Source organism: Panthera pardus, unplaced genomic scaffold (genome assembly GCF_024362965.1).
Source record: "Panthera pardus isolate Hobbes unplaced genomic scaffold, ASM2436296v1 HiC_scaffold_18, whole genome shotgun sequence".
Classification (NCBI taxonomy): domain Eukaryota; kingdom Metazoa; phylum Chordata; class Mammalia; order Carnivora; family Felidae; genus Panthera; species Panthera pardus.
The window spans coordinates 4,566,453-4,582,035 of record NW_026526743.1 but is presented as its reverse complement, the minus strand read 5'-3'; the positions used below and the strand labels follow the sequence as shown (position 1 = coordinate 4,582,035).

Here is a 15,583-nt window from a genome sequence, read left to right as displayed (position 1 = left end):
CTACTCACATAAGACACGGTGATGGCAGCCTGAGGAAGCCACGGGACACGAGACACGGACCAGGACACAGACCGGGACGCGGCACATGGAACGTGGACAGACACACAGGTGAACCGGAGGTCCCGGGTGGCGGGCAGGGTGGGGAGAGATGTGAGGGGCTGCGAAACTGGGCACGTGGGGTCGGGTGGCCCGGATTCGAATCCTCTCCAGCCCCTTCCTGGGAGCGTGACCTCCGACGACCAAGGCACCCCAGCCTCGCCCTCGGTTCCTCCTCTTTCACTCCGGAAAACGACACCCACTCACTGGAGCGTTGGGGTTAACGTAAGAAGAGAGACGGGCACTACGTAGACGCTCCCTGCTGAAGTACACTGAGGACTGCAGGTGCTCAGATCAGGCCCGACACGCAGTAGGTGCTCAAGACCGTCAGCGCCTACCACGTGCTGGGTGCCGCTCCAAGGGCTAAGGGGGTCAAGCCGGCCCTCGAATTTCCCTTTCCAGGCACACAGCAGGCGCGGAGGCAGCACGGGCAGCCGGTTGAAGGCTCCCAGCTGCGGCCCTCCACACGGGAGGCAGGGGACCATGGGGAAAGTAGAGCCTGAGATGGAGGGGGCACTGCCGGTGGCAGGGTCCAGAGCGGGTCCCAAGGCAGGTAACTCACCGGTACGCCTGGCTCCTTCCTGCCCTTTGGGGACGATGCCACGTGGGCGAGGTACTGGATGACCTTCTTGGTGTTTTCTGTCTTCCCAGCCCCGGACTCCCCACTATGGGGGAGAACACAAGGGGGAAGCAAAAGGGTGGACCGTGGTGCCAGGTAAGACCTGCCCATTCCAAGCAGAGCCACACCCAGCCAGGACCCTGCCTCCTCCAGGAAGTCCTCCAGGATTACTCACGTGCAGAGAATGGACTGATCTTCACGATCTGGAAGAGATAGAGGGGGACAGGTCACCTGGAGGGTCTCTCTAGTGAGACTTTTGGTCCCTTATACCAAACCCTTTTCAAAGGGGGTAAGGAAGCCTTTTGCCCCCAAAAAGGGTTTAAAAAATTTTTTTTTTTAATGTTTATTTATTTTTGAGAGAGAGAGAGAGAGACAGCGCAAGCAGGGGAGGGGCAGGGAGAGAGGGAGACACAGAATCCGAAGCAGGCTCCGGGCTCTGAGCCGTCAGCACAGAGCCCGACGTGGGGCTCGAGCCCAGGGACTGCGAGATCATGACCTGAGCGGAAGCCGGATGCCCAACCGACTCAGCCACCCCGGCGCCCCGCCCCCAAGAAGGGCTTTGGTGTGTGACACTCCTGGATTCTAATACCCCAGCCCAACTCAGCCTCTTGCCTGCTATGTGATGCTGGCAAAGTAGCTACCCCTCTCTCAGCCTCAGTCTCCTGCCCCATCAAAAGGAGCCGACGAACTCCAACCGGAAAGAATGTCATTCCTTCAACAAACTTCAATTTGAGCCCCTGCGTGTGCCTTTGACATCCAACAGGCCACAACACAGCAGCGACTCCCCCAGCGCTCACCCTGCACCTGACACAACCCTTCAAGAAACGTGCACTGACTGCCTACGACAGTGGGAACTGGCAAGGTCCCTGCCCCTTCACACAGCTTCTGCTTGAGTGGGGACAAGAAGCACATCAAGTAAAACCGAAGGTGATCTGACTGGTTAGTAATGCCCGCAGACATCCTTGATTGTCACAACCGGGCATCCTGTCAAGCACCCTACAATGCATGAGACGCCCCTATGTGAGGAATCATCCAGCCCCAAATGCCAATAGGGTGAGGAATAAGAAACCCTGGCGTAAAGAAATGACTGAGGGGTAGAGAGCCAGGAAGGCTTCCCCGAAGAGGTGGTGTTTCAGCTCAGCCCTACAGGACGAGGAAGTAGGGCAAGAGCATTCCAGGCAGAGGACACAGCCAGTGCAAAGGCCCTGTGGTGGGACCAAGCTGGAGATGTCTGAGAGACAGAAAGGAGGCCACTGAGGCCGGGGGACAGGACAGAGCTGGAGATAGGTACAGAGGGGTTTGGAGGCCATGGTTAAAGGCTCTGAATGGGGGGTGGCGCCTGGGTGGCTCAGTCGGTTAGGCAATCGACTCTTGGGTTTCAGCTCAGGTCATAATCTCACAGTTCATGAGTTTGAGCCCCACGTCAGACTCCACGCTGACAGTGTGGGGTCTGCTTGGGATTTATTCTCTCTTTCTTTCTCTCTCTCTCTCTGCCCTTCCCCTGCTCACACTCAATTCTCTCTCTCAAAATAGATAAATAAACTTAAAAGAAAAAAAAAAGATCTGGATGGTTTTTAAGCAGGACAGGAGGCCTCTACGTGGTTTTCAGCCAGAGGGAGAGCTGCATTCAGCCTGGTTTGGCAGCCATACGGACGTGGGTTCAAGGTCCAGCCTCCCCTCTGCCTAGTAACTCTGAGGTGCTCTGTGCCTCAGTTTTCCCATCTCAAAAACGGGGCTCAAATCTGCCCTGACATCACAGGGCTGTAGTCAGAACTCAGAGAGAACGTCCAAAAAGTTTCTACATACTAGCTGGTATAGATTGCTGCTTTGTGGCCTGTTTTGTGTCCGGGGCTGAGCCCTGGGGCCCAGGATCTCGCTCTCACGTCTTTGAATCTCACACACCCAGCACGAATTGTAGTTTGTTGAGTGAACCACGTTCTATTCAGCTGAGGTTTATCACCTCCATTTTACAGGTGAGGAAACTGAGATTCAGAGACGGGGAGCCACTTTGCCAGGGTCACACAGCAAGCAAGGGGCCGAGTTGGGGTGCGGAATCGGAACCCAGGCGGGTCACACGTTAACACCCACAGCACCCAGCCCAGGAGGAGGATGCGACACACAGCGTGACTTACAGGGAGGTGGAGGTTGGGGGCCCTCAGTTCAAGTCCCATCCCAGACACCCACCCACCACTGGACTGTAGGCAATGACCGCACCGCTCTGTGCCTCAGTTTCCCCATCTGGAAAGCAGGGATAACAAGCACACCTACGTCATGGGGTTGCTGTGAGATTTAAACCTGTTGATTCACAAAAGGTGCCTAGCACAGAGTAGCCACTCACCCTTACTTTATTGTACGTTGATTTATTCCCGAGACGTAATAACTAATATGTAATAATGGCTAAAAATTATTTTAAAAAGAAACGTAGAACAAATTAGGTGACATAACGAAAGGCAATCGGCGCTCCCGATGATTACATAGAAATTTATAATGTGAATACAAGAACATCGCATACGGATGCGTTCTATCGCATAATGCAGGCATGTGATATATCGGATATTACACCAGTGGATCTCAAACTTGGCTCCAGCATCAGAATCCCCAGAAGGAGCCCAGGAATCTTGTGCCAACACTGACCGCTGAGCCTCACCCCGAGAGTTTCTCTGACTTAGCAGGTCTGGAGTGGGGCCCAAGTTGGCAGGTCTGACAAGTGCCCAGGTGACGCTGATGCTGGTGGTGAGGACACCACACTCCGAGAACCACTGCGTTATATAATATAAATGCGTTATTATAACACACGATAGAACGATGGCATGTAATAAATGATATAAGATACACAAGTGATATAAGGATATAAATGATGTAAGTATATAGGTACCATATAAATATCCTGCTGCATATTATTATACGTCAGTAAGACATACATTTTAAAATAGTGAATGTGCTTTATATAAACCAAAGTTATTCAAATAAACTTACAATAAATACATAATGGTTACATTATGTATAAGACACGTGAATTATGTAATTTTGCCTGGACATCTTTTTTTTTTCATTTTTAAAAATATTTTTGGGGTGCCTGGGTGGCTCAGTCGGTTGGGTGTCCGACTTCGGCTCAGGTCATGATCTCACGGTCCGTGAGTTCGAGCCCCGCGTTGGGCTCTGTGCTGACAGCTCAGAGCCTGGAGCCTGTTTCAGATTCTGTGTCTCCCTCTCTCTCTCTGACCTTCCCCCATTCATGCTCTGTCTCTCTCTGTCTCAAAAATGAATAAACGTTAAAAAATTTAAAAAACTATATATATTTTTTTTCTAGGGGCGCCTGGGTGGCTCAGTCAGTTAAGCATCCCACTTCGGCTCAGGTCACAATCTCACAGCTCATAAGTTCGAGCCCCGCGTCGGGCTCTGTGCTGATGGCTCGGAACCTGGAGCCTGCCTCGGATTCTGTGTCCTCCTCTCTCTCTGCCCCTCCCCTGCTCGTGCTTTCTCTCGCTCTCTCAAAAATAAATAAACCATTAAAAATTTTTTAAAAATTTTGTAAATGTCTTACTTACTTTTGAAAGAGGGACACAGCATAAGCAGGGGAGGGACAGAGAGAGAGAGGGAGACACAGGATCCGAAGCAGGCTCAGAACTCGTGAACCATGAGATCATGACCTGAGCCGAAGTCAGACGCTTAACCGAGTCACCCCTGTGCCCCTGCCTGGACATCTTTGTGCAACCTGACCAGCTGTACACAGCAACCCCATGTTGCCCATCATCTATGGGACTGACATGAATTCCGTGGCAACGCAGATCATGTCCACGACATAAGTGTTGAATGAATGAACACCAAGAATCACTGTCTCAAGAGGAAATGTTGCAGAGGCCTGGGTGAGCGAACACAGAGACAAATAAAAAGGGGGCCTGTCTGGTAGGACCAGAACTTGCCCGCTGAGCCCTCCATTTGTGTTTCCTCCTGCCGCACAAAGAAGCCTCACAGAGTCTGAAATTCTTAACCTGTCATCTTATTCTGACCCCCAGACCAGCCCCCCTTGGAAAGACATGTCCAGCAGTCCCAGCCCCACACTCACCCTGGAGCATGCTTCGGTAGGCCCCCTCTGTCACCGCATACACGTGGGGTGGTACTTCATGGCGCTTCTTGCCCCGGTACATCTCCACAATGGCCTCCGTATAGATGGGAAGTTGCTTGTATGGATTGATGACCACACAGAAAAGGCCAGAGTACGTCTGCAATGGGCAAGAAAGGAGAGGGCTTCAGCTGCCTGCCTGAGGCCCAGAGGGCAGCATGGGACTGCCATGTGCGGCTGGGCACGTTGTGCACTGAACGAGGATATCCATCAGAGGGGTTGCCATTCACACCAGGAGAACGTAGATTCGAACTTTTGTTACAAAGACTTTCAGGCTGATGGTAGAAGAGGATCTTTCCAAATGGCACAAAAGTGCTGTATGGATGATTCACCGTGAGAGAGAGTGTGGCCTTTACAGCCAGACTTGGCCAGACTTGGCTCACAGCCCATCACCGCCTGGACACACACACACACAGAAAGCGACCATGTGCCAGCTCATGTGCACCACCCTATATAATGGCGGGAGACTGAAAACGACCTGCCTTCATGTTCTTTTTTTTTTTTTTTTTTTTTTTAACTTATTTAAGTCATCTCTACCCCCGACTTGGGGCTCACACCCATGATCCCGAGATCAAGAGCTGCAGGTGTGTCCAGCTGACCCAGCATGCGTGTTCTTTCCATGGATTCCTAGGATGCTCTCGGTGTACAGATGGAGAATTCTCTCCAAAACATTATCGAATAAAGAAAACAAGGTGAGCGCTGTTTGCACCGAAAGAGGCAAAAGAGGAATAATTTGGATGTCTTTGTGCGCATGCGCATAAAACACCCTCAGAAGCCATCACAGTCTCTGCAGCTGAAACGGGACAGGGACAAGTCTGCGGTCTCTACTGAAAACAGACTCACAGGGCCTCGTACGCGACAGCCTTTGAGGCACACTCCCATTGGGGTTTGGAAATGCTAAGCGTCAGGTTCAAGGTGCGTGGAAATAAAGCTGCCATTTTTCTTGCGTCCAAGTTTACGGACGCCCCGAATTCGTCGTCACACCCGTGGGGGCCTGGGGTTCAGGGCCCCGTTAACGGGTTAAGAGCTTTTCCAGCTCACACAGAGCATCTGGTAGACGGGAGGCACTGAGGGCACAGAGGGGCGACAGGATGGCTAGAGAGCTGCCTGGCCACCTAGCTAGACCAACCCAGAGAGCTAGCCGGCGAAGCTAGCTGGAGTTGCCCACAAAATTAGCCAGACAGTTAGCTGCTCGGGGACCCGGCTAGTTAACTATTAAGCCGCTGGGCTATTCAGCCAGCTAGCCAGCTACTTAGCTGCCTGGTACAAGGACTGCTTTAAGCTCAGACAGCTTCTCAGGGTGTGGCCACCACAGGCTGGCCCAGCTCCCCCCGGTGCCAACCTTTTAATGGTGGGAGGGTGGGTGGCCGGGCCGGGAGCAGAACAACCGGTTTGCTGGGTGTCTGCCCTCCCTGCCTTGAGCTCCCCTGTTCGCAGCAGAGGGCGGGGCGGCCGGACCACATTCCCTGGGAGGGTATCTCATGGCTCCTGGCGCCCCGGCCCCCACTCCCGGCTGGCAGAGGAACCCCCTCCCCACGCCACCCATCGGCTCACCGCAGCCCCCTCCTGCCAGCCACACCTCGTTGCCCGGGCGACACCCCTCCACCCCGTGGCAACCCAAGCTGGCTGCCAAGGCCAGGGAGCAAAGGGCAGAGGCTGGGGCATGCAGAGCTGGGGACGCCCGGCAGAAGGGTCTGGAGCCCCGCGCCCCCAGCCCTCGGGGCTCTGAAGCGGACCAGCCCAGCAACTCTCCCTCCCCCCCCCACCCCGTCTCTCTCCCCAGTCTCGGTCTCCTCCCCACCTCATTACAGAGGCTGTGGGGATTAAGGGAGATAATGAATAAAAACCAGCTGGCCCAAGGCGGGGCCCATAAAAGGCACTCCCAACGCAGGTCCGAGACTCTCATGTTACCCATCCCGCCTGGGAGCTCGGAGCTCGCTCACACTTCGGAAGCCGAGTCATCCCGGGTTTCCAGCTGCGTGTGGCTGGCACATCGGAGGGATTTGCCCTCTCTGAGCCTCAGTCCCCAGGCCTGGGAAATGGGGCTTTTAACCCTCACCGCCTAGAACGATTCTTTTTATTGTCTAATGGCTATTTATTTATTTTGAGAGAGAGAGCGCGAGCGTGCGTGCACGCCAGTGGGGGAGGGGCAGGGAGAAAGAGACAGACACGGGGAGAATCGCAAGCAGGCTCTGATGCGGGGCTCGAACTCACGAACCGTGAGATCATGACCTGAGCCGAAACCAAGAGTCAGACGCTTAACCGACTGAGCCACCGGGGCGCCCCCACCACCTAGAAAGATTCGGAGGGAACCGCCACAGGGCATCTTCGGTGCCTCAAGGAGCAGGGAGCACAGCGTGTGCTCCCCACGCCCGAAGCATCCCAGCAAAGGGACTGAGACCCTCAGCGACTCAAAGCCAAATAACGTTAGTAGTGGCCGAAACCGGGTTTCTGGCGCCCCGGACACCTCACTCTCCACCGGGCGACACCGCCTTCCCCATCACCGGTCAGCCGCTAAGCACATATTTACAAAGCGGGGGCCCGAAGGCAGGACGGGGTGCAGCCCGATGACACCTCTAGCACCTTCTGGCTGGCGCCCTGAGCAAGCGCCTGGAGCTTTCTGGGTCTCACTTTCTCATCACACGAGGACAGGAACAGCACTATCCACATACGGCTGCTGGGAACCATCCGCAGGCTCACGTTGCACGAGTGGGGCACAGCAAGGGCCCGGGCGCCCTGTGCGGGCGCAATACGTTAGCTGCTAACTACTGCCGGGCCAACGGCCTCTCCTCTCCAAGATGTGGGAATAGTTGCTAATTCCTACCTTGCAGCCCTGGGCAAGGGGGCCGGGGGGGCGGGTCAGCAAGATCACATCAGAAAGTTTAGAACAGGGAAAGCAGGCATTCACTAAGTGCTAATGATTATTATTAAGGCCCAATTAGCTTCCTTTCTAGTCTTCTGGAATCTTCCATGTCACTTCCATTTGTGAGATCCAGAGCAGAGGTCTCTTTCCCAGGGCTTGCGAGAGCAAGGGAGGACTCAGCAGGGGCCAGTGCGGCCTGGAGAAGGTGCCAACGCCATCCAGGGTCAGACAGCCCTCAATTCAAAGCCCGTGCCCGTCACTACAAGTGGAGGGGCCTGAGCCAGCCACTGGCTCTCACAGCCTCGGTTCCCTCCTTCCTAAATGGGAGTCTGACTTCATAAAAATACTCTGATCTTGGGGCGCCTGGGTGGCTCAGTCTGTTAAGCATCCAACTTCAGCTCAGGTCATGATCTCACGGTCCGTGGGTTCGAGCCCCGCGTTGGGCTCTGTGCTGCCAGCTCAGAGCCTGGATCCTGCTTTGGATTCTGTGTCTCCCTCTCTCTCTGACCCTCCCCCGTTCATGCTCTGCCTCCCTCTGTCTCAAAAATAAATAAACATTAAAAAAAATTTTTAAAAAAACAAACACCTCTGATCTTGTGCTTTGTGACCTTTAACAGGGTGGATAGTGGGGCCTCTTCATTTATTTACAATATATACTATCTCTAGTAAATATATTTATAATATTATAGTATAATATTTATATATAAATATTAATGTTTATAATATTTTGATATATGTCACTCCTGATGTCAATGTCCTTTCATCACTCTCCTTAAAGTTTTGTTTTTGGGGGCATCTGGATGGCTCAGTCGGTTGAGTGTCCAACTTCAGATCAGGTCATGATCTCACGGTTCGTGGGTTTGAGCCCCACATCGGGCTCTGTGCTGACAGCTCAGAGCCTAGAACCTGCATCAGATTCTGGGTCTCCCTCTCTCTCTGCCCCTCCCCTGCTGGCGCTTTGTCTCTGTCCTTAAAAATAAATAAATGTAAATGGGGCGCCTGGGTGGCGCAGTCGGTTAAGCGTCCGACTTCAGCCAGGTCACGATCTCGCGGTCCGTGAGTTCGAGCCCCGCGTCAGGCTCTGGGCTGATGGCTCGGAGCCTGGAGCCTGTTTCCGATTCTGTGTCTCCCTCTCTCTCTGCCCCTCCCCCGTTCATGCTCTGTCTCTCTCTGTCCCAAAAATAAATAAAAAACGTTGAAAAAAAATTTTTTTTTTTTAATAAATAAATAAATGTAAAAAAAAATTTTTTTTTAAGTTTTGTTGTTGTTTTTAATATAAAACCAGCACTGTTCCTTTCGAGGTGTTAGCTAGGAATTTAATGATTTTTCTTGGTGGAGGGGGGCACACCAAGGCGGTGAGACCACAGTCCTGTAAGCAGATGTTTGGAATACCACTCTGGGGCCAGCCGCCTGGGTTCAAATCCCGACCTGACTCCTTCCTATCTAGGTGACCCAGGACCCAAGTCACTTGACATTCCTGAACATCAGGTGATAACAACAGTCCCCCACCCAGGGGTGCGCTGATAACCCAGTCAGCACTTAGAACAGCACTTGGCACATGGTAAGTGCTCAGTAAATATTTGCTAGCCACCATTATTATTATTTTTCGTTATTATTGTCGACATTCTTTGTCAATCTCTTTAATCCTGTTTGCTCTAATAACGCTCTGACTGCCCATTAGAACCACCCTGGAAGCTTATTAAAGAGACCAACGGCCTTGTCACAGCCCCAGAAAGGCTGATTTACACAGGGGATGGGGCTCAGGTGCTATATTTTCAAAAAATTCCCCGCATGATTCTAAGGCAAAGACAGGCTTGAGAACCACTGGCCTACTCCTCCTATCCGCTGTGAAGACGAAATCATGGGAGGTAGGAAATGCTCCATAGTCAACCTCACTATCATCAACTCCACCTGTATCTTTTTTTCTCAAGTTTATTTATTTATTCCTGAGAGAGAGAGAGAGAGAGACAGCGCAAGCAGGGGAGGGGCAGAGAGAGAGAGAATCCCAAGTAGGCTCTGCGCTGTTCGCACAGAGCCCCATGTGGGACGTGAACTCACGAACTGTGAGATCATGACCTGAGCTAAAATCGAGTCGGATGCTTAACCGACTGAGCCACCCAGACGCCCTAATATTATCTTTATCTTAAGAGGCACCAGAGCAAAGGGATGGAGCCTGGAGCCAGACTACCCAGGTCTGCCATGTCTAACTGGGTGACCTTGGTCAAGGGACTTGACCTTTCTGTGCCTCAGTGTTTGTTTTTTAATCTGTAAAACGGGGACGACATGCTTTATAATTGTGAAAGCGTATGGAGACAATATAGGTAAGAGTGCCTAGTACATGCTTAACAAATGTCAGCTTTTACTGTTATTAAATCTCTCGGGGCCTCAGTTTCCTTTCAGATAAAAGGGGCTTAATAATAGCCTCTCCTCTGTGCGAAGTGAGAGGGAGTGAATTAACACATGGAAGGCGGTCAGCGCAGAGCCTGACCTGCCGGTTTCCATACTCGGGGGTTGTTATCCATTATTATTACAGACCCGCATCCCTTTCTCAAAATCCTCTGGATGTGTTATATTTGCGAACTCGGAATTTTTTTTTTACACTTGAGGAAAACAGTAAAGTGCGGGGCATGTACTGTATAATATTCCGGGCCACCCCCAATGGGGTCGGAGGCAGTTCCGCCGGCCCAGTAAATTGTAATTTGGCAACCGCGCGGGATGCCCCTTAGAAATCGCCCAGCGTCAGTCGAGTCCAGTCGGGTGCTGACACCCAGCTCCTCCGCCCCCCCCCCCCCCCCAGCACCGCCCTCCCCGCAGGAGGCCACTCACGTAGATGAGGCCCGAGTAGTATCGCTCCCGGAGGTTGTGCAGCACCGAGGCCTCGTTGAGACACGTGAGCTCGGCCATGTCCTCCGCCTTGCTGAACTTGGGCGGGTTCATGCGCTGGATCTGGTCCCGCGGCAGCCGCAGCCGACGCCCGCTCTCCGCCAGCTCCACCTCGGCCTCCTCCTCGCCCTCGTCCCGCAGCGCCGCCGCCTCGAACCCGTGCAGCTCCGAAGGCACCCACACCAGGCGCCGCGCCGTCCACTCCACCTGCGGCGAGGTGCCCGCGCCCCCGGGCCCGCCACCCACGCCCGGCCCACGGGGCGTGAACAGGTAGGGCTGGGCGGCCTCCGGCACGGGGCTGGGCCTGGGGGCCGCCTTCCGCCCAGGCACGGACAAGGTCACCGCGGCCATGGTCTGCAGGGGAGAGAAGAGAGTGGAGTCAGGTGGGGCTCCATCCCCAGCCCGGGGCCGCTCCCGCCCCCAGGCCGTCCCCACTGCCTTTCTTCGCGACCTCTTTTTACACATCTGCAAAATGGGCCCACAGATCTCCTTTACTAATTCCATTCATTCATTTAATAATTATCTAACGAGCCTGGCTGAGCCAGGCACCATTCAAAGCCTTAGCAAAGGATTCTGCCTACATTAATAACGCCTCTACCTTCCGGCCCTGTGCTGTGTGTCCAGTGTGGGAGCCACTGGGCTCGCCTCCTGGGCACTTAAAATGGAGAATCCAAACTGAGATAGGGTCCTAAGTATAAGACGCAGGGCGGATTTCCAAGACGTGGTACCACAAAATAATCGTTAGTATTTTTTATATTTGATGACTGCTATACTGCAATGATAATTATTTTGAATACACTCGGTTAAATAAATATATCATTAATGTCACTTGTTCCTTTTGAGGGTTTCCTCAAAAACTCAAAAGGCTTTTTTGCTTTTAGAGAAAAAGAGAGAGTGCGCAGGGGAGAGAAAGGGAGAGAGAATCTTAAGCAGGCTTCATGCCCAGCGCAGAGCCTGATGCGGGGCTCGATCCCACAACCCTGGGATGATGACCTGAGCTGAAATCAAGAGTCAGACACTCAATCGACTGAGCCACCCAGGTGACCCCCAATTGGTGTGTTGTTGTTTTTTTTTTTTTCATTTTTAATGTGGCAACTAGAAAATACTAAATTACATATTTGGCCTGTATTGTATTTCTGTTGGATAGGGCTGCTCTAATCCCAGGAGGCAGATAAAAAGATAAATAAGTAAATTATATAGTATGTTAAATGTGATAAGTGTCAAGGAGAAAAATAAAGCAGGAAACAGGAGACGTGAGGATTGAGGGGTGCTGCAGTTTTAATTGCCCAGGGAAGGCTTCTCTGATGTGGTATTTGAATAAAGACCTGAGGGAGATGAAGGGATGAGCCATGGGAATGTCAAGAGGTAAAGCATTCCAGGCTGGGAGAAGAGCCAGTGCAAAGGCCCTGAGGCAGGAGTGTGCCTATGTGTCTACGGCATTGTAAGAAGCCAGTGTGGCTGGAGCCGAATAAACAGCGGGGAGAAGGCAGTAGGGGAGGTAACAAGGAGGACCAAGAGGGCCAGACCGGGTCATGATGAGGACATCAACCTCTTAGGTGTAAGCCCTAGGAAAGTGTCAATCTGATTTCTGTCACGCAGGTTCCCCAACCACCTGTGGTCTACCCCACAATTGCAGAACAGACTCAAATCTCATGCTTTAGTAATCCGTGCCCTGCTTCCTGGCAACCCGGCTTCCTTTTCTTTAGGATGGGGAGAGAGGCCCCATTCATTCACTTCTCCATTCACTCAACATTCCCTGAGGCTGTCTGGGGACCCAGAGATGTTTCCCATGGGGCCCTGCCTTGAGGAGCTTCTGCAGCCAGTGTGAGCGCTGAGCCGATGAGCCGTGGTGGAGACACTGGGTGAGCCAGAACGTGCTAGACCCCTCCCTGCCCTCAAAGGGCACACAGATCAGCGGTGAATAGACCACAGCAATCAATTCCAGGGCGGTCTAAGCACCAGTCGGGAAAAACACCCTCCCTGTCCCTGAAGACGTCTGCCTCTTCTCTTCCACCACCTCAAACGCCCGCATCACTGCCCCGCCACTCCAGTCACCGGAATTCGCGAGCATTTGTCTCCCCATCTCAGTGTTTCTGCCTCTGCCCATCAGGCCCCCCACCTCCAACATTCCCCTGGAGAAGTCCCTCCAAACGGCCAAGTCTGGTTTGTTTGGGTTTTTTTTGTTTTTTGGGTTTTTTTTTGGTTTTTTTTTTTGAGAGAGAGAAAGATTGCAAGAGTGGGGAAGAGGGGCAGAGGGAGAGAGAGAATCTTAAAGCCATGCTCAGCACGGAGCTCAACACGGGACTCAATCCCACGACCCTGGGATCATGACCTGAGCCCAAATCAGGAGTCGGACGCTCCACCAACTGAGCCACCTGGGCGCCCCATCACCCGGACCCCCCCCCCCCCACACACACACACTCCTCGGGCCTGATGCTCTCAGGCCTCAAACCAAGGGTCCCCACAGTCAAGCAGCAGGGTTCTACCACACTCCACGCCACAGACCCCCCAATTGCCAAGGCTAATCCCGGGCCTCCAGTGAGGCCCTGATCCACCCAGAGCCAAGTCCCATCCCTGGGACTTTGCCCCTACCCTCACCCTACCCCACCCACCCACTGCTCCCTCCCATCTGCGACCTTTGACCAGGAAAGGTTTGGGAGTTTTTGTAATCCTCCAGTCCTAGGCCTCCCCTCCCTACAGCCAGGAGTCTGGGCCCCCAGTCCCTCCTCCCTGGGACCCATGAGCCCGGGGGCCCCTCACCTCACTGCAGCCAGGCTAGAGGTGAGGATGATGGGACATCCAAATTCTGAGCCCCGACAACAGCCCCGGTGAGGAATGCCGGCAGGCCTTGGCTCGGAATGGCCGAGCCCCTCCGGCAGCCCCGCCCTCGTGAGCCGGCAGGAACACCTTTGCCAGGGCTCATTACTGTCACCAAGGCAGGTGCTTTCACCTGCCCTGGGAGGGGCAAAGACTGCTGGGCTGGAAAAGGAAAAGGAGCCAGGTATCCGCCCCTGGGGCAGGGGCTGGGCCCTTGGCATCCAGCCCTCTGACCTCAGCCTAGTGATAGTTTTGGAGTACCCTCACTGCCAGACCCGGAAATCCGGGCCCCCAGCCCTCCTCCCTCAGACCCAGGGGTCCGGGCCCCCAGCCCCCTCCTCCCTCAGACCCAGGGGTCCGGGCCCCCAGCCCCTTCCTCCCCCAGACCCAGGAGTCTGGACTCCCAGCCCCCTCCTCCCACGGACCCAGGAGTCTGGGCCCCAGCAGCTCCCCCCTCAGACCCAGGAACCCGAGCCCCCAGGCCCCTCCTTCCTCAAGACTAGGAGTCCAGGTCCCCAGACTCAGTGTTCCTGGCCCCAGTGCCTTTCTCCCTCAAGATCTAGGAGTCCAGTTCCCAGTGCTGTCCTCACTCAGACCCGGGATTCCTGGCCCCCAACTCCCCTCCTCTGATCCAGGAATCCGAGCGCCCAACCCCCATTTCCCCGAGACCCAAGCGCCCTTGTGGCCGCCCCTTCAACCCCCGGGTCCTCTGCGCTACCTGGGGCCGCCGGCCGGTGCGGGGCCGGTGCGGGAACCGGGAAGATGGGGAGGGGGCACGGGAATCCCCAGGCCGCTTGAGCTCTCAGGTGCAACTACCTCCGCGGTCCAGCGCGGGGCGGGGCCACGTCGCGTCACCGGGAGGGAGCCCGGCTCTGATGTCACCCAGCACCTGCCCGGCTGGGAAGGGGGCGGGTCCTGGAGCTGCAGGGCCTTTCACCCGGGGGGGGGGGGGGGGGGGATGATGGGCGGGGGGAGGTGGGAGGGAAGAGGAGGCGGAGATGAGATTGTTGCCAGGTGGGCGGCGGCGGCCGCCGCGGCGGCACCATGAGCCCCTCCTCCTCCTGGCGGGCAAAAGTCAAGGGCCGGTGGGGCGGAGAAGCCTCCGCGGTTCGAATCCCGCTCAAGCTACCTGGACCTCCGCTTTCCTCTCTGTGAATTGTGGCCAATGAAATAAGATGATGTGGGAGAAAATGCCCCCAGCCCAGTGTTTAATCAAGCAGTGCCTCACGACAACATTTAATCTTTCTGAGCCTCAGTTTCCCCAACCCCGGACAACACAATCCACAGAGAGGATTAGGTGTATCGAAGAAGACCACGGTGTTACTCCGGCCTCCGGAGCTCCTTTCTTCTCGTGGGCGAAAGGAGGACTCAATAGTGGTAAGCGCATCTACTCTGCGCCGGTGTTTTTCTGCTCTCAGAACATCTCTCCGAGTTTTAATTCATAGAATGATCTCAAAAACCAATACGATAGCGGGGCGCCTGGGTGGCTCAGTCGGTTAAGCGTCTGACTTTGGCTCCGGTCATGCACGATCTCACGGTTTGTGAGTTCAAGCCCCGCGATGGGCTCTATGCTGACAGCTTGGAGCCTGGAACCTGCTTCGGATTCTGTGCCTCCCTTTCTCTCTGCCCCTCCCCCACTTGCACTGTCTCTCTCAAAATAAATAAATAACATTTTAAAAATTAAAAAAAAAATACAATAGGGACGCTCAGGATCCTCATTTGTCCAATGGGGAAATCGAGGCACGGAGAAGGGAAGTAACGCGAGGAAGGTCACAGTCACACAGAGGGAGAGTTGGGACTCAGGCTCACCCGTTTTCTTTCTTTCTCAAGAGGGATTTGGAGAGAACGGGTGATGGGTACTCTCAGAGATCAATGTCTTCCTCCTCGTTGGTGAAATCTCTTGAACCTGCTTCCCCATCTACGCCATAGGGACCACAGCCTTCCTTAGGGGACTACCATGAGATTAAAAAGGTTAAGGGGCCCAGCACACAGTTGGCCTCCAAAGTGTTATTCTTAACCCTTCTCCGTGCAATCACCGCCTCTGTCCAGCTTCAGTTTTCCCTCCCTGTAAAATGGGTACAATATAACCCATCTCGAGTTACTATAATTTTTTAGTTGTAAAAAATAAAAGCGTCCAAGTACATCATAAGTGCTCAAATATGTCTTTCCCTACCCCTCTGCC

At 54.0% G+C, this 15,583-nt stretch overlaps 1 protein-coding gene across 1 annotated transcript in view; it reads right to left on the bottom strand.

Moving 5' to 3' along the window:
- The window catches only part of MYH14 (myosin heavy chain 14), a 103,297-nt gene that overhangs the window by 74,538 nt on the left and 13,176 nt on the right, over window positions 1-15,583 (bottom strand). The window contains 5 exon segments of the mRNA XM_053905659.1: window positions 9-29; window positions 659-761; window positions 891-918; window positions 4,782-4,938; window positions 10,528-10,938. Of these exon segments, the coding sequence (XP_053761634.1) occupies window positions 9-29; window positions 659-761; window positions 891-918; window positions 4,782-4,938; window positions 10,528-10,938 (720 nt within the window).